At 39.5% G+C, this 18,217-nt stretch overlaps 1 protein-coding gene across 2 annotated transcripts in view; it reads left to right on the top strand.

The window, feature by feature from the left end:
* The window catches only part of arhgap27 (Rho GTPase activating protein 27), a 35,008-nt gene that overhangs the window by 9,533 nt on the left and 7,258 nt on the right, over positions 1 to 18,217 (top strand). The window contains exons 3-9 of one of the 2 annotated variants that reach the window (XM_015060845.1): positions 10,189 to 10,629; positions 12,032 to 12,265; positions 14,796 to 14,876; positions 15,016 to 15,138; positions 16,197 to 16,277; positions 16,391 to 16,453; positions 17,696 to 17,763. In XM_015060845.1, coding sequence (XP_014916331.1) covers positions 10,189 to 10,629; positions 12,032 to 12,265; positions 14,796 to 14,876; positions 15,016 to 15,138; positions 16,197 to 16,277; positions 16,391 to 16,453; positions 17,696 to 17,763 — 1,091 coding nt within the window. The remainder of the gene's footprint in view (positions 1 to 10,188; positions 10,630 to 12,031; positions 12,266 to 14,795; positions 14,877 to 15,015; positions 15,139 to 16,196; positions 16,278 to 16,390; positions 16,454 to 17,695; positions 17,764 to 18,217) is intronic. The other variant, XM_015060846.1, reaches the window with a different exon arrangement.

Here is an 18,217-nt window from a genome sequence, read left to right as displayed (position 1 = left end):
TTAGTAAGTATTTTTTTAAAAATTGGTCTAAATAACTCAATTTAAGCCCTTTTTTTTTTTTTTTTTTTTTTTTTTTTTTTTTAAGCTGAGAGACTTTTCGAGCCCAAGGTTTGATTGATTTTAGCACATGAGGTTTAGTGAAAACGTCTCGTCTCTGTTGCATGATTTGATGTTTCAGACCTCCAAGTCCGGCCCTTGGGAACTGGTTTCTGTCAAGGTGCATCACCTCAGAGAGGCACTGCTGATACATCCTGTTCCTTAAAACAAGGCAAAAAAAATCAAATGCCGAGAAACTGCACCGACAGGTAGAGTGAGCATCTCAGTCAGACGTCTCATTGCAGAGCTCGCATGTCAGTCATTTATCTTAAGAGCATGTGTATCTAGCTTCCTGGTACTTTTCATGTCTTTTGCGGGGTGAACTCTTCTTCTTGAACTACAAATGGCTTCCCCCCCCCCTCCACCCCCACAGGAACAATACAAGATCTGTGTAACCTCTTACATGTGTAGTCATTTTTAGCATTATGATAATTGCTGTAGCTCATGTGGTCTGATTAGAGGGAGCGTTCCAAAAACAGACTGCAAATCAACATCAACCAGACAAGGAAACACGTTTGGTGTCATCAAAACAGACATTTGAGTCATATGTAGTACTTCCTTGTCATATTTTATTTTATTTTTGTTGTTTGTTTTAAATCTGACAATACAAGAAATATTGAGTTTGGTCGTCTAATTACTTATATCTTAAAATTCAAACATGTCTGGACTGACTTTGCCCCATCCAGCCAGTTGTTGTTCTTCAGCGTTAGGGGCCTCTATTCAACACTAGTCAACAGAGAGGGAAGGGGAAGGCATTAATCCTATAGCTTGTGGCTGGGAATTGAAACTGGAAGAACTTCGTTGAGGACGCTCTGAGCAGTATGCTGCGTCACTTTCCAGTTCTCAGCTTACGTTAATCTCACCCATTGTGCTGTAGACGATTTTCATTCAGACTTGATGTGTTGTGCATTCAGAGAGGGTATTCTGTTTACCTTGATCCCGCTCGCTGTTCTTTTTTGTTTGTTTTTTTTTTTTCCATTTTCTGTAAGATCGAAAAAAGATTAGTCACTTAAATCCCTTTGTTCCTCATTCTAATGAACAGTTTGAACTTTATTGAGACATCTTCACCAAGGCGGGGACATGCCTAGAGGCATTTTTCTGCTGCTGTGTTATTGGTCAATTTCCCATTTTTGTTAACAAGCTACTGAGGTGTAACAAAAACAAATGACCTGTGTGTTTAAGCTTATTCTAATCAATTACTTACTTTGCAATGATTACATGGTTGCAGGTACAAAATGAAAATGTTGGTGAAATGGGATTGACATTATTCCGTCCCGTCTTGCTTGTTTTTCAGTCCTTTAGGATTTAGTCTCTTCACAGCAGCATTTTCACCGTCAACTCTGACTCACCTGTAATGATCAGCAGCTTAGACACAAGTAGAGTTATGTCTCAAAAATATAATTACTATATAGTTTAGACAGGATTGTAAAACCTTGCTCACTCTCTGTAGTGATGAGAAAGACAACTTTTTGCATCAGCAGTCATGGGAGACCCCCGAGTCCACTTTTCAGCAGTAATTACTTGAAGTAACTGTTTTCTGTATGATATTTTCAGTCTTTTACATTGTTGTTGAGGAATATTTCTAGAGTTCATTGTATTCATTTGTGTCCAGCTGTCTTCGGCTCCATCCAGAGCCTTTCAGTCTGGTTTAAGACTGGAATTTAACTGGGGCTGTTGTAGTTTAGCTGCTGTGTTTCAGATTCTGTTGAGATCCCGTCGATGGTTCAGTCTCAGCTCATCACCTCTCCTCTACCATGCCTGACGATTAATTTTAGGTTTGGCGCTGAAATGACATGTTTAGCTGTTTACAAGCTACCCCCCACCGACCGCTGAAGATAGGAATCGGGGCACCGCCAACCCCAATCTGCCTCCACGTTACTGCGACCCAGCAAGGATAAGCGGGTACACTGTAAAACGTTTGAGCCTCAATTAGTTGTGCTTACTCTCTTCCACTCTTTAAGTCAAATAAATGTCCCGCGTTTTAAATTTCGAACCTAAATCTGTGAGTTTGCGAAAGACAAACGCACATAGTAAGTTGGGTTAACTTTTTGCTGTTGAATAAACTAGAGATTTTAGGGTAGCACTTAAAAACAATGAAAGAAGTATTAGCAAGAAGTGGGAACTAGTTCCCAGTGTGGTTAGTGGCATTTTTTTTTTTTTGTGCACTTTGTTGCACCGTGAGTGAGATGGGAGTGTGTTACATTGATCTGACTCCTGTGCGTTATTATAAATGCAAAGCTTTAGGATGATGTCCTGTTCACACTAAATGTTTCAGAGCAGAGTCTATTGTGATGTTTAATAGAATTCATCAAATTGCGTGAGCTTTTGTTCATGCAATTTGAAACAAGAATTTAAATTATTCTAAAGTAAAATAAGTTATTTTAAGTTGATATTGAGAGTGAAAATAATGGAGAAATGTGTGCTCTATAACAAGGCTAGGGAAGTTTTTTCTTCCATATTGTGAAATGATTATTTGGTCTAAATTGCAGCATTAAGATAAAACTCGCAATTTCAATGAACTTAAAAGAAAATAATATTTAGACAACTTGCCTTTTGTCGTCAAATCAGCTTCATGAACTTTAATTTCTGAGTTAAAACAAAAACAATTCTCCTGTACTTTGAACTTTCATGTTCAAATTAAACCACCTTCAAATGTTTTACAGTGCACAGACTATGGACAGATGGATTTGCAAACTAAATGCTATGCATTATGACGTCTGTTTCTACTTTTGTCTCATCTGTCTAAATAATATTGTGGTTCAATGTGGCAGAAAGTGAGAAGTGAGCTACCCTCAGAGTGACAGCTACAAGAAGCCAATGAGGGGAAGATGAGTGAAAGAAGGTTTATTTTAAATGAAGTTAAATTAAATTATTTTCCAGAGATAAGAAGGGGGTTAGACATGTTCTATTTTTATTTTTATTTTCAGATGCATAAATAAGGATACTCTTGTAAATCCTTCTTTTTTTTTTTTTGTTGGAGTCAGAAGGAGAACATCTTTCAAAGAACCAGTTGCGCTATATTTTCTCTTGAATTTGTTCCATTTGTGGTTATTAATTAGGAAAATAAATAAATAAGAAAGGTTATGATCTAACCTCTGATCTTTCAATCCCTTCATAATCATAAATCTGACAGAAATCGGCTAAAAAAAAAAAAAATCTGTGAAAATATACCAAAGAAAGCTTGAATGTTGTCATCAGATGGTGGATTAGTAATGTGCTCTAGAATCTCATAAGTTTACAAAAACACAGTGCAGCTGTAGTGAGCTGCTTGATTGCAATATTCCTGTAGTTTGGTACATTTTACATTGAACACAAAGGGATTTCTGTTTACTGTAATTATTGCAGGTTCCAGGAAGCAGAAACCAGAATCTGTGGACAAACTGTTTCCTGTCCGTTTGCATACTGCGTGATCTTTTGCTTGCAACCCAAACTACATACTCCAAAAGGAGTCATGTTTTCCTCTTAGCAGAGAGCTGTGCGGCAACCGGTACGGAAACGTTTCCCCTCCTACACAAATACATTTCATCTACAAAATGTGGGAGAAGGCGAAATCTGTCATCAGTCAGTTTTGCACATCAGGATACAGCCCTGACCTGGAAAGCAAAGATAAGGTGGTGATAAGCGGCTGAGCATTTTCAGGATCCTGGATTCCACACCGGGATGAGTGTGATGTAAGAAGGAAGGGAGCCAGTTTGATTCAATAGCCCAACTGTGTGCTGTGGCGTGATTTGGGCCCCAATTTGGGACCCCATTGTTGGACTGGATGGGTTCTAATGTGGTTAAGTAATCAGGCGGATTGCTGCTTCATGCTTTGCTCAGGGCACAGAGTTTAAGGTTCTTGACTGAAGGAATTTCGCCTCAAACCATGCCTTGGAAAAATGACGAGAAGTACTTTGCAAAGCTTTTACTGCAAATTCTTCAGCTTTGCTGTACAAAAAGTCTTCTTTTCCCTTTTTTTATGCCGTACTCTGGAAGAAGTTTGAGTCATCTCTCTTTTCTTTGCATTTTCTCTCCAGGAAATTCTTGTGATATTTCTTTTAATTCTTCAATCAATGGTTCTCTTGGGTTTTGAAGGTTGTGCTGCCTTTGGCTCCTTTTTTTAAACAAATTTTTGCTCCACTAATCACTCATGTTCAGAGGACATATTTTTCATAGTTGTTAAGGCACCTTCTTTACCTTCAATTATTTAATCAAAAAAAGACTCTTATACCTAATTTGATATTAAAAAAAACACATTTTGTCCCCAATTCTTTTGTAGAAGGTATAGAAGATAACAAAGACAAAAGCGCCAGAGTTAATCTGAAGCTTAACTCTAATTACTAAATGCTATTTCAGCTAAATTGTATTTAGCTGAAATGTTAAATACAAATTTAGACTGCTATTGCTTGTTCTATGTATCTATTTAACTATGGCCTTTATTGGGAGAGACCAGACTGAAAAACAAATCCCAAGTGAAATATACATGTGTTCTGTTGCATAGTGAAGTGCCGTACTGTGTCATGTGAAATTGTTTTGTGTTGGGTTTTGTCGCATTATGCTGCATACTATGTTGTGTTGAATTCAGGTTAACTGTAGCTGTTTTGTAAGTTAGTTAATGGGATTGCCCCAAATTAAAAACAAAAGAAAAACAAATCTCTAAAGGAATGATACATATGCACATATGATGTGTTTTTTTTTCTTGAATTTTACACATTTTCACTCATTCACTTATCCGGAATTGTCCAAATAAAAAAAAAAAAAGTCATATTTCTCCATGTCTCCTCAAACCTCATTTGCAACCAACTCTAACCCAGAAACCTCCAAAACATTGGCCACAAGCTTCATGCTGGGGCATTTTGCAATCTAACCAACACTCAGTTTCCTGTTTGGCGTTTGAATTCTGTAGTACTTTCAGATTGGCCCGGCCGTGGCAGCTCCCAGCTTTATTGTAAGAAATTATTGCTTCCCCTTTCTCTCCATTATTGTCTGAGTCATCCACCCAAGGAAAGGTTAAAAGCTCACCAGAAGCTGTTCTTTTCTTCTCCTAAGTGTTTGCTGTCCTTCTCCAAAATCTTTGTTTCCATTGCTGTCATTTCCGTTTTATTTGTCATGTATATACACAGACAGGAAGTAGGTCGAAGTGACCCGCAGAGCTCATGTTGTTCTGCCTACTAAAACTTTTTTTTCTTCCTGTCTACTTTTTACCGACTCTGTTTTTTTTTTTTTTTAGCTCAGTCAGACAGTTACCCTCTACCCTCCTATCCTGTGCACAAGAATTTAAGCACACACAAACAGTGACACACACCCACATCGGCGAGCCCTCTCACAGTCCCTTCCTGCTGCTTATTGTAACAGACCTCAGTTCTCTTTTCTATCTGGGCTGCTACTATCACGGCCGCTGCGAGAGAAGGCTGCATGCATGAGGAGGGTGCTTAGGAGTCTGGCATAGCGCAGGTCGACTGAAGGCTGCTGAATAGTTAGCTCGCTGGTTCCGAGTCTCTCCGTGTTTGGATCTATGGATCGTGTTGCTAGAAACGGATAAACATGGTGGAGATGTACTCCAGGGTTTGGACAGGTCATCAAGCCCAACGGGGCTTGACTCTGCCAGTGGCTGCCCAGGTAGGAGATTACATCCACCGCGTTGTAAAATTAAAATGTCTAATTTTACTACTGGCTACTTGGTTCGAACACTTCGACAAGTGCGCTGCTTCCTGTTTCAATGAACCGTGCCTCCTGTGCACTTGTCTTTTCCTGTACATGTTGAAGTGGCGTAAATATAAACTCACAGTACTCTTATCTTTGCAGCTGTTGCCTTTAATCTGTAGCTCTTTTGCTCCTCTGGATGTGAGAGACACTTTGTAAGTGTGCTCAGATGTCATTGCAGCAGTTTGTAGCGTATACGGCTTTGGGTGAGATCTGAAGGCGAAGGCGTTTGTTTTGTCATAGTACACTTCATGTGGGTTATAATTTTGGACTGTTCTTGAGGGTGGCGGGGGGAAAAAGACAAGCGTCAGCTCAAAAAGTTACAGTGGATCTTGACTGTCAGGCAGCGCTTGCTGGATCTTTAGCAAAACACAGAGAGGTAGTTGGAGAGGACAGATTTTCTTTGCATGCTTCAAAATTGGGGTCATTAGAACCATGGTGCAATACATTCTGATATTATCAGCTCACACAATAACTGCTGTCATGTACAGTAACCAGAGCCCTTGCAGAAGTACGAAAACAATGAGAGACGTATGCATGTTTTGTTGTATGTTTTCTTGAGGACTTCAGATAGGTGGGACTTAAAATGACAGATTACATCATTGACTGACATGAAATCTGACAGGGGACTCACTTCTACGTCAGGTAGATACAGCAGGTTTTCCAAGTATTGATTCATCTCGAAGCTTCTCCCGTTTTTGTCACATTACAACCACTAAGATGATTGTATTTTGGGGGATTTCAGGTGATTCATCAACACAGGGACATTCAAAGATGAGCAACAATGACATGCATTTTAAATAAAAAAGTGCCGCAATACGTTTCTGTTCAGCCCCTTTTTCTCATTCACCCCTGAACAAAATCCAGTGCAAAACAATTGCCCCTAGAAGTAAACCAAAGGAGTCCACCTGTGTAAAATGGTACTAAAGAAGTCCAACGTACAGTTTGTCACAAGAGAATAAAGCTAATATGTGAAGAATGTGCTCTAGTTAGAGGAAATCAACACTGAACCTTCTGACCTAAATGTAGAATGTAGGCTGGAGTTAAATACAGGGCAGTACTGGAAGAAAACTAAACTTTTGTGGCTACGAATGTTTATAGAATATTTCAAAAAAGAAAACCATGTATCCATTTCCTTGCATTTCACAGTTATGCACTACTTTGTGTTGATCTAAAGCAGACATAACGCAGAAATAGTAACCAAATATATCATTTGGAAATGATTGTTCTTTGGGATCAATCATTTTTCTTACGGATCGATGAGGCAATCCTTGCATTTCTGCTTCGCATTGTTTGAAATCAATCTGTTTTGAGGTCAGTTGTCTGGCCATCCACATCGATTGTTTTGAGATTACATTTTGATCAATGACTGAGGCAAAGTCTGTAATGTGATAGGATCAAAACAAGTGTTGTGTAAGAGCAGAAGGGCTCCTTTTTCTTTGTTCGTAATCATTTTTTTATTTCTTTTTTTTATTTCTACGTCCTGTTTGTCTGCCCCGCCAGCCGCATCCAGACTCAATGGTAACCATCATTTTTACTCGGTGGTAGACGGCTTAGTCTCCACTACTTCCATTTAATTCAAAGATGCACCACAACATTAAGATAATGTATTCCCAGAAGAACCATCTCTTTGTCAGCTGCGCAGAAAGCTCCGAGCAGAAACACACAGGATAACAAACTCTTACTATTTTATATGCTGTAGGTGTTTTTCCCCGCTGTAAATAATCCATCCTGTTATCTGAAGGGCAAAAACTAGCAGGACAAAGCTGATGTGCAGTTGTTTCCTACAGGTTAGCTTGAAGCTGTGGTCTGCTAACTGCTATGCTATGCTATGCTATGTTCAAGCACACCACATTCCATGCATCCTCATTCAGTCAGCTCCATCAGCTGCCTGCTTCCCTAATCATTGGCTGTGCAGCTTTTCCTCCACGACAAGCCATCTGTTATAATAATGGGTGTCCTGCACAGAATTTTGTTTGTTTTATTGAATAAAAAAGCAGCAAATAAACTGTGGAGATGACCTTGTTTCTCTGACTCGCTCTTTTTGAGATGGTACAAAGATTTCATGGCGACTCATCAGAGTTGGAATGAGGGTGGCGGCCAATTGTAATCTATTTATTGATAAGTTTGCAGCTAAATGAAATGTGTCTGACATCAACAAAGAGGCAAGTAGCAGAAGTTAATAACGTGTCACCTTTAATAAAAAATAAAAATTTAAAATTCCTGTGCTTGTCTCTTCAATGCCCCTAAATGTTGGCCTGTAATAGTTTCCTAGAGCAAGTGATGCATGCAGCCATTCTTAAACAATCCCAAAATATCCAAACACAACCTTTAATCCAGACTTGTTTGGAACCAGGGAAGCTGGAAGCTGGAATCAGCTTCCAGGGATTTTACAAAGACCTTCCTGTGAATTTGTAATCCTACAAATGTTTAAATTTCCTAGCAGAAAAACAATATATCAATGCTCATTCAAACTAGAAGAGAATGCAAATGTTGGAGACATGCAAAAAAAAAAAAAAAAAAAAAAAACCCGAAGAGCCTGTAACATTATTTTATTGACTATCGAGTCCCATTTTTGGAAGAGAACACAATCCCAAGGCCTGTTTTTCTTCTGGACTTTTCTTTGCATGCCCTTTGATCGGTCTTTCTTTCAAAAATAAAAGTAAAACTAAAGCGGACCTAAAAACAGTAAATAAAAATAGAAGGTGACGGATATTTCAGATGCTTATACATCCTTTCTCCCTCTTTTTTTGAGTTCTGATACTCTACAAGTTCTTTTTCTCTGTGCTAACTTTTGCTACACTTCTCCTTTTAGCATGATATGTTTATTCTAGTGATCAGCATATACTGCGCAGAAACACACACACACGTAGGTTTTGATAAATATAGCTCAAGAGGTCTAACTGTGACACAAGGTCTAGTTAAAGTTTAGTCTAGAATAGTCATGTCACAGCTTTTATCTGCGCTGTCTTCACGATGGCGAATGAAAGGGCGCGCAGGACCATAATTCCCAGGAGTTTTACTCAGAGAATTAAGCGCCTCACTGGAGCAAAGGTGAGAAAAAGAAAATCAGCTTAAAGAGGAAAAGGCATTTGCTTTTGATGTTGCCAAGAAGAGGGTGTTTTGATGGAAGCTACGACACATATGTATCGGGATGATCAGTTTCAGCAGCACAGAGGACAGAGACGGCCTTTCATCGCTCTCTGTCACTCTCATTGGTATTCTTTAAGCAAATTAGTTGTGAAGGCTTAGTCTACTTTACATGCCGTGTTCCTGCCATGTGGAGCTCTGTTTACGTGCAGCTTCCCTTTCTCGTCAGGAAACCGAACGCGTAGTTTTGTGTACGCAAGAAAAACACCGACGAGCTCTTGTGCGTGAAAGGTAGCCGGACGAAAGTGGGGCGCAGAAGTTAATGCCGTGACTGTTATGGTGGAGTTTAACCCAGTTAGAGTCCACTGAAAATGCCCCGCGCTCACATGTTTGTGTGGCTGTTAAACTTTTATTTTCAATCCAGTACATAATTAAACGCAGACCAGATTACACAGTTCACGTTTTTAATTTGAGCTCTATGGCAGGCAATAGCTTACAGTGGTTCACATCAGAAGATGAAGTCTGGGTGCAACACTGCAAAGTAAATGCAACTGGGCTCCATTATTGATTATTGGCACGGCAGGGAACGCCCCAGAGGTTTGTGGGGGTTTTTTCAGCGTTAGACTTCCTGTGTTTCAGTTTGTTGCAGAAGACAGATTTAGGGTAAACGACAGCTTAGCTTAAAGCTTGGGTGTGGTACTTCCTACAACAGTTTTTCCTGTTTTAAACTTTATTTTAATTTACTTGGTATATCTTGCATGTTTTCAGAAGGGTGCATACAAGATACCCACAGGGATATCTACTGGGTAATTACAGTATATCTATAGGGTACATGCATGTAATGGGAGTTTAACCTATCCTGTTATGTAAATGGTTCTAAAAACTGTGCCTGCAGGATATCTAAAGAATATTTGAGAGGAATTTTGGGAAATAATGAGTACAGGATTCTTATTCAGATGCCCACTTGGTACGACAGGATACCTACAGGGTATTTGCAGGGCACCTGCGTTGGTTTTTATTTACGGCTTTATGTAAAAACTACAGCAAAACATACTAAGTACTACAATTTAGTTTTACCTTTTGTTAACTACTCATACTACTCACTAAAATGTTAAACTCCCTGTAGGTACCCTGTAATTGCCCCCTTGCCACCCTGCAGTAAGTCTCATATCTTTCCCTTGGAAAAGTACCTTGTTGGCACTCAACAGGTAGAGGTGGATACAGGCCAGGTTTTCCTTAGTCTACAGTAGAAACACTAATAGATGTGTTCGGATGTCAGCAACTCTCTATTCTTATTGCATTGTTCTTTCTCATCTTCAGGTGCAGAATGAAAATCTCCGGTCAGCAGTGTACGTCAACGTAGCAGAGCTTCGCCAAAGCATCTCAGAGTCTCCCCCGTCGGACCCTTCGCCCTGCTCTCCTTCCTACCTAAAACAGGAGGGATGGGAGGTTCATGTTGACCAAGAAAGTGGACAGGAATACTACTACCACCCCGACACGGGGAGCACCACCTGGGACAACCCCTTTTTAGACTCCCCCACAGACCCTGAGCCACTCCCTCCGGAGGTTCCTTTCCCTCCACCGTCCCCTCAATCCGACTGGGCCTCAGACTGGGAGCAGCTGGTGGATGAGACCACTGGTCAGCCTTACTTCTATAACCACATGTCCGGGGAGACATCCTGGGACCCTCCTGAGCAGCAGAGCCTTTACCCCTCTCCGATGGAGCCTATGAGCGTGCACAGGTTTCGCGATGACGAGCCGGTAAGGACAGACAGCCTGGCTGCTCCACTTAGGCTTCCTCTGTCTCCAGTTTTAGCTTCACCCAGGGGGAACCTAAATACAGTCTGCTCTTAATGGAATGAAATGTCCTGCACCTACATAACAGACATGACTTAATTCATTATCTCCGAACAGAATAGGCTCAGCGGTAGTCCCAAATAGTTTCCCTGAAAGAACATTTGGCCTCATTTGGATTTCGAGAAGAGACGGTATTAATCTTTGAATAGCCTGAGATTTCACAGGAATTTTGTCATCATACGGAAATATTTTTTACCCCATCAGTAAACATATTAATTCACTTGTTTTGGGGGTTTGTTTTTCTTTCACATTCCAAGAAGCAAGTGACCCAATTTTTGCCCTTGAATGACTTCATACGAGTTGCAGAAAGAGGAAGAGAACCTGGAAGTCAGTGCAGCTCTGAAAGTCAAAGACTTGACATGAAGATCGTAGCAGTAACTGAGGAAACTGACATTATTCGGTGACTCTGCGTTAAGCTGAAACATTTCAACACGAAGTATGAACAAACAGTTTGTGTCACTTGCTGCAATTGACGAGCGATAAATGGAAAAACCTACACGCTTGTTGAAATTTCTGTTTAGACGTCAAAAGTTTCCATTTCTGATCAGGAATCCCTAGATGTACCTGAAATAGAACAAATCTATTTAAACGTCTCGCTAATCATTTATGACAAACTCTTATTTTGTACTGAAAATGTACAAAACATGAAAAGTGGAAAGGCCATGAGGGTTACTGACTCACCTGTAGTGCAGCCTTGGGTGTGGCCATTACACACCATTTCTCCAGTAAAACATTGGCGTTGGCAGCATCATCACTGACAAGAAAGCTCGTCAGAGACAATGGGAGGATGAATGGAGAAAAGTACAAAGCATTCCTGTGAGAGCATTCCTGTTTGAAGCCGAAAAAAAAAGACTTGAGACCGTGGTGTAGGCAGAACAACAACCTTAAACATGCAGCCAGAGCTGCATTGAAATGTTTTACATCAAAGCATATTCTGCGTCAATTGTCCGGTCAAGCCTTGACATAAATCTAACTGAGAATCTGTGACGAGATTTGGAATCTGAGCCCTAACCCTAAATTATTGAATTAAAAATTACCCTTATTCTTCTCTTTTCTCTTCATAGTATACTACGTTATGTTGACCAGTCTAAATGTAATACAGGAAGGTTTATGATTGAAAAATTTTAAAAGCATGTCAAGTGTGTTTTTTCCGACTAGGTTTACTCCGGATTAATCTCGTCTCTGACAATGTCCAGCCTTCCTTCGATAATTTGTTCAAATTTACCCTGCAGTGTAATTTTCACTAAAAAGACAAATAACTTCAAAAAATGCAATAAATTGTTTTAATGTACATTGTTTTTGCTAGCCTCCTTTACCTGTGGAGGACTACCCATCAGAGGATTACCCAGACCAAGGAGAATTGTACGAGGACATCAAGAACACGGGACCCCCGACTCTTCCGAAGGAGTACGCTCTTGGCCACGTGAGTATGACCACCATCCCCCGGGCCAACCTGGACCGCAGTACCCCGCCTGGCTGGAACCTCACCGTGGAACCCAGTGGGACATGGGTTTTCACCAGTGAAAACTCTCCAGATCAGGTAAGGACAGCCCCTCAATATAACTGAAGAAGGTGTGAAATGTGGACGTGTCAGTTGGCATTCAGTGGACTTTCACGTTAAACGTGCCAGTATTTTGCAGCACTTTTTCAGCCCTGTCTGTTTCTCCTCTAATTTCAGTAGTTCAGTAGCATAACAAAGAATAGAGCTGGATGTGTACTGTAGTTTAAGCTTCATTTAAACCTATAAAAAAACAACCTAAACTGTACAAATTTAAAAATAACTAATGAGTAGCTATCATTATTTAAATAGCACAGGATTAAATTAGTGTGCATGATGCAACATATAAATAATAAAGTAAAAAAATATATATTGTAAAATTATTTGTTGTAAAAAAATGGCAGCATATAAAATGCTAATTTGAAATATGCTACTTTTATTTTAAACTTGCTCAAGGCTTAAAAGTTAGTTACAAAAAAAATGTGTCGAGAAATATCTTAGTGGACAACATACAACTTAAATAGAAACTGGTCACAAGACTGGATGTGAAACTTCAAAGGTTCACTATGAATAATAAGATTTATTTTGCTTTTCAAAGCCTTGTTATTTTTTCGTTTTGCACTGCGGCAAAATAACTGAGACTTACGTGAGATAAGTACATGGATCTCAGGTAGCACAAGGTAGTGATTTTTGCAGAGGACCAGAGAAAACGTCAGCTATCATTTTTTTTTGAGCCGTGCTATTCTAAAACCATATAGTAAGCTTCATTTTATCAAAACCCTAATAATGTTTTCATACAAAAACTGCTGTGGAAAATGTTGCCAGGAAGGCTGAGGTGTTATGTGGCTCATCAAGATAAACACTTACATTTAAATGCGACTCGTGCTTTAGAAACTAAGTCAAAAGCAAACAAATGTAGTCACAGTTAGGCGGACATGACGGTCCCTTGTGGTACCGTTAGCCACCAGAGCCACAACGCAGAAATAACTGTTATCTTTCTGCGGTAAACATTTGACGAAGTCCTGCAGTGAAAGTTCATGCTCCTGAACACAATTGTATTTTTTTACCAGGTGTTGTAAATATGCTTGAAGAGCAAGAATACCCCTCTGGATAGAACTTGATAAGGGTTGATGCATCTGAGGAACTGGTGTGCCTGAAAATCTCAATAAATACCTGCGGATGTTAGTGCTAGCTTGCTAATCTTAGCATGCTCAGCTCGGAACTCAGTTTGTTTTGGTCTAGTTTCACAGATGCCGTATCCAGCATCGGTACACAATACCAATGCTGTTAAAGGAGTACGTCGCTCAACTGTGTGTGTGACTGTGGCTCAGTGGTGGAGCAGTTGTCTTTCAATCACAAAGTTGTAGGTTCAATTCTAGCTGCACATGTTGACATGGTCCCGAGCAAGTGCTTTGACGCGAAAAGCGTGAGATAAATTTAACTTATTTACCATTTCTAACTGCACCAAGGCACTAGTATCTGTTGCAGTATGAGTGGATGTATTGGTTTATTAAAAAACACAACAAAATGGCTGTTTATTTTTTCAAACAGCTGTGCGGCCAGAATACTTTGTTAGTGAGACCTGCAGTGGTTACAAAGTCTCACCTTTTCTCCGCGTAATCTGTGCGTCACATACCTACATGGTTTTCTCAGTTTTATCCTGAGGAAACCATCTGTTATGCCACTGAAAAGGTAAAAATGTTCGCAGTCTGATTTCTCAGAAAAACTCATCATTTTGCCTTAAAGTTTAAGCCAATACTAGACCAGTTGGAATACTCAGACGGGCGCTACAGCCAAAAGTTTTCTCTGTTAATTGGCTCAGACACTGAGGAACAAGCAACGTGACGGGTAATTATCAGGCGATGAAAGACATTTCTTACCTGGCACACTTTATTCTCACCATAAATGCTGACTCTGCTTGAGCTATGACCGATGACCCTGACACAAGCCGTGTTCTCTCCTGTGTTCAGCCCTCTTCCCCAACCTCGGCTTGCACTCTCACCTAAATTCAAGACCCAATTTGTTGTACAATCCTGGGAGAAAAAGAGACTATTTTTGATGGATGAGGAGAAATTCATTTCCTTCACGTCTTCACAACAATCCACTCTGTGATGATAAATATGTATATAGGCTCAACGTTGTCATACATGCACGATGGGGCCTTCCTGTTTAGTGGCTGTGACATAAAAATAAAAAAAAATAATTCTTTCAGAAAAGCATGTTTTGAAAGTCACATCAGCATTGAGAAATATCATTTATTCATGTTTCATCCTTTGAGAATCGTTTGTGGCATCTAAAATATGATGTATGCCCTTCAAAATCACATCCTAGTTTAATAAACGGCACCTGTTTTTCATTACGTTGCTGATGTCTTTTATGAAACCCTAGATATATTTCGTTGCGGGATTTAAGCCGTGAAGCAGCAGCTCTGGTTGGAAAAACTGCATTAGAAAAAGAAGTTCAGTTATTACTCTGAATTAAAAATATGCTATTCTGTAACTTCTTTTTTTTTTTACTGTGACTTAAGTTACAGAAAAATATGCCAAATAAAAATGTTTCTGTTGTCTAACAGTGGATCAAGTCTGTGGATGATCAGGGCCAAACCTATTACTACCTAAGAGATGGCACCAAGTCTGAGTGGAATCTGCCTGAGGTGAAGACCCTTCTCTACTTTACAGACTTTTCTGACAAATTAAGTTAAGAACGTGGAATCTCTGTCATTTTTATGGTGTGAAATTTCTTCTTTTTTTTTTTTTTTTTTTTTTTTTTTTTTTTTTTTTTTGTCCTTGAAGGCCCCTGCAGCTCCTTCTCACTCCAATGTCCCGAATGGCGATGAGAATGAAAATGTGCACGTCGTCAAAAACTGGAGAGACTCGAGGGTACCTGCTCAATTCTGCACGGGCCAGGAAGATGGGGTACATGCATGTACACACACTAACGCCGTCACAGACATGTGTGTGTACACACAGGTTGTGTGGCACATCCAGGGTGTGTCCGACAGCTAAATATAAAGTTATGCAGTTGGCAAGTAGCGTGGTTAAGTCTGTGTTTATCCGCCAACACTGAAAAGGTTTAACCCTTATTTAGCAAGGCAAATCGACTGCATTGCTCTCTGATTGAGGGAGAGGCAACATTTGCACAAGCGCCACTGAGACTCCTGTGTACAAATACGGGCTTTTGCTTTTCCTTACTACAAACCTCGGGAACCAAGGGTTGAAAGTTTTTTTTCCAATGGGCGCAGTGGAGACTGCTTAATCACAAAACATTGAATTAATAAATTCTTGTCATGTGTGGATGACATAGGCAAGGTACTTGCGGGCCACAAATTTTAACATGAAAAGTAGTCTAGTTGTAGAAAATCAATCACTTAAGATCAGAAAGATAAAAAACAGATTTTTGCAGGTTTGCCTTAAAAGAAAGAAGGTTTCTGTTTTGGTCTTGAAAGAAAACATTGTGGCTTAGCATAAGAACTGGAGATGAGAAACTCTTTCTATGTGAACGCTTCCTGTATTCGGCCAAGTTCAGTACACGAGCGTGCCCGAATCTGCGTTTGTGTGAAACTCGCTGAATGTTTGCGGGTCTGATTATTATCAAATTAAAATGGCAGCAGAAAAACACAGTTAATTGCAGGTAAAAAGATTGCACTTGTTTTTTTTTTGTTTTTGTTTGTTTGTTTGTTTTTTGTATGTCGCACTCTGAAACAATTGAAAAAGGTATTACAGCACACTGACAAACAATTAGTTTTAATCACTTGAGTCATCATTTTAACTCCTTGAGTTAATAATAGTCATTCTACCAAAATGAGCTCAGTTTGACTAATTCTGGTAAATTATAGACGTGTAATGGGAAGTTCCACCCACTGAAATCCACAACACACTTCAGTTTTTTTTTTTTTCCTGCTTATTCTTCTGTTCTGTTTTGTCTTACATTCGCATATTCGACACTAAGATTTTCATTCGTGCTCTGATTTTAGAGGTTCACCCAGAGTCACCTGAGGAACACGTCAGACCACAGCAGCGACAGCTCCAGTACGGGAAACTCTCCAGAGCATAATGTAAGTGGACTTTGGTGCTCTTCCATTTGAGTTTTGTGACATCAGTAAAGTGAACCATTAAGCCCTCCGATCTATCCCTACATCTGAATGGTGTTTTGTGTCTCTCCTTTAAGGCTGTTGGGTTTAGGCCCTGGAGAAATCCTTATTATTTGACCTCAAAGTGGCTGCGCTATAATGTGGGTTATTAGTTTAAGCACTCACCTGAGCTTTAGCCATAGATAGCAGCATCTATCTATGATGGGCAGAAGGTGTGGCTATTAATAACTTGATAAGCTTTTTTATTTTATTTTTTTTTTATAATTTCCATAAAAACTTTATACATTCAAATCACCCTGCCTCTCATTAGCAAACCATCTTTTTTCTGCAGTGATATAAAAAGCATCTCTCATGTGCATCATCACCACTGCAGATAAATATATTAATAAAGTGAAAGTTGTCGCAATATCAATAATATCAACCCAGGAATGCAGTATGTTCTGTTTACTGAAGGCAAAAGCAAAATTTCAATACGTTTGGATTTAGATGCTGATGTGAGTTTAGCCGAGCAAAATATATGTTGTAAAAATAACTAAAGAAAAGAAAAGATTAGCTTCACATCTTTGTGATTTCCAGAACGAATCCAATTATTTCAAGGTACTTTGCAAGTAATCCTAAGCAGATGTTTCTTCATCCCGCATGGATGAACAAGAATATGGGCTTGTTTATGCCCTCGAAGCATCAACCGTTTGAAAGTCTTATATTAACTGTGGATTAATAACCTCTTAACATGTCCTCTCCGCTGTCTGACTTTTACTTCCTGCTGTTGTGCGTCGAGCTTCCACGGCAACAACATGACTTGTGACCGAGCTATTAATTCACAAAGTATTGGACTTTTTCGGTTAAAAGACTGAAAAATTATAAATCAAAAATCCTCGCTTCTTCATAAGTGTTGAGAGACATCTAAGCGGCTTGCAGAGCTGCGCTTTAAATTTCACTTTCAGCCTGTGCTCTTTAATTTTGGCCAGTGAATCTCAGGCCAGGCAGTCTTTTACTTTCTACTGACTGTGCGACATTTGTTTCACAATGTAGCATTCATTGTAATTTTCTTCTACTATAAAAGGTCCTCATGTCAGGTGATCTCTAAACACTCAGTCTGCAGAACAAAATGCCTCGACCTTGTCTCGGTGTCTATTTGCAAACTTTAGATGCAGATTTTTGTGGTCAGGGTGCAGATTTTTTTTTTTTTTTTTTGTCCTTGCAGATGACACTGCACTGTAGAACAACGCAAGAGCACTCGGAGTCCTTTTTTCACATTTCATTTTTAGTTTTATTTCCCTGTAGAACATCGCCTCCTTCATCTAATTTTCGCACAAACGTCTAACGTGTACAAACCAAATCTTCAAAACAATGAAATATTGGCTTTTCTGATACAATTCCAGGTACAGAATTTGGAGAAAGCGGGAATTCTCAACAAAACAAAAATCATTGAGAACGGAAAGAAAGTAAGGTAAGCCATACTGTTCATTTTTTTAGACGTTTGTTGTTTCATAGTTTATGTATATTTTGATTCTTATGCAAGTTCATCTTAGTAAAATATAATATCATTAAAAACGCAGCCATTATTCAAAAAGTGAAGTAGCACATAGGCCTGTCGCGATAAACGATAAATCAATTAATCGCACAATAAATTAAACCTATCGACCTCATTTTAATTATCGGCTTTATCGTCTCTTCCTGCCTTTTTTCTTTCTGTTGATGACACTGAATGAAAAAAGGCTCAACTCCGGTGCTCTCCACTGACCCTCCCTTCCTCATTTCCTTAGTGTAATGTCCAGCGCACACTACACGAGTTGTTGGCCGGCTGTCGGCCTATTTTCAAAACCTGAGAGACACATTAGCTGACAGAAATCCTAGGTATAACGGTTCAATCAGGTTCGATTGTGCCGTGTGGTGTGCAGCCA

This window comes from Poecilia latipinna, unplaced genomic scaffold, assembly GCF_001443285.1.
Source record: "Poecilia latipinna isolate Pla-1442-1.1 unplaced genomic scaffold, P_latipinna-1.0 Scaffold1749, whole genome shotgun sequence".
NCBI classification, from domain to species: Eukaryota; Metazoa; Chordata; class Actinopteri; order Cyprinodontiformes; family Poeciliidae; genus Poecilia; species Poecilia latipinna.
The sequence above is the reverse complement of the archived record's forward strand: the minus strand, read 5'-3'. Positions and strand labels throughout refer to the sequence as shown.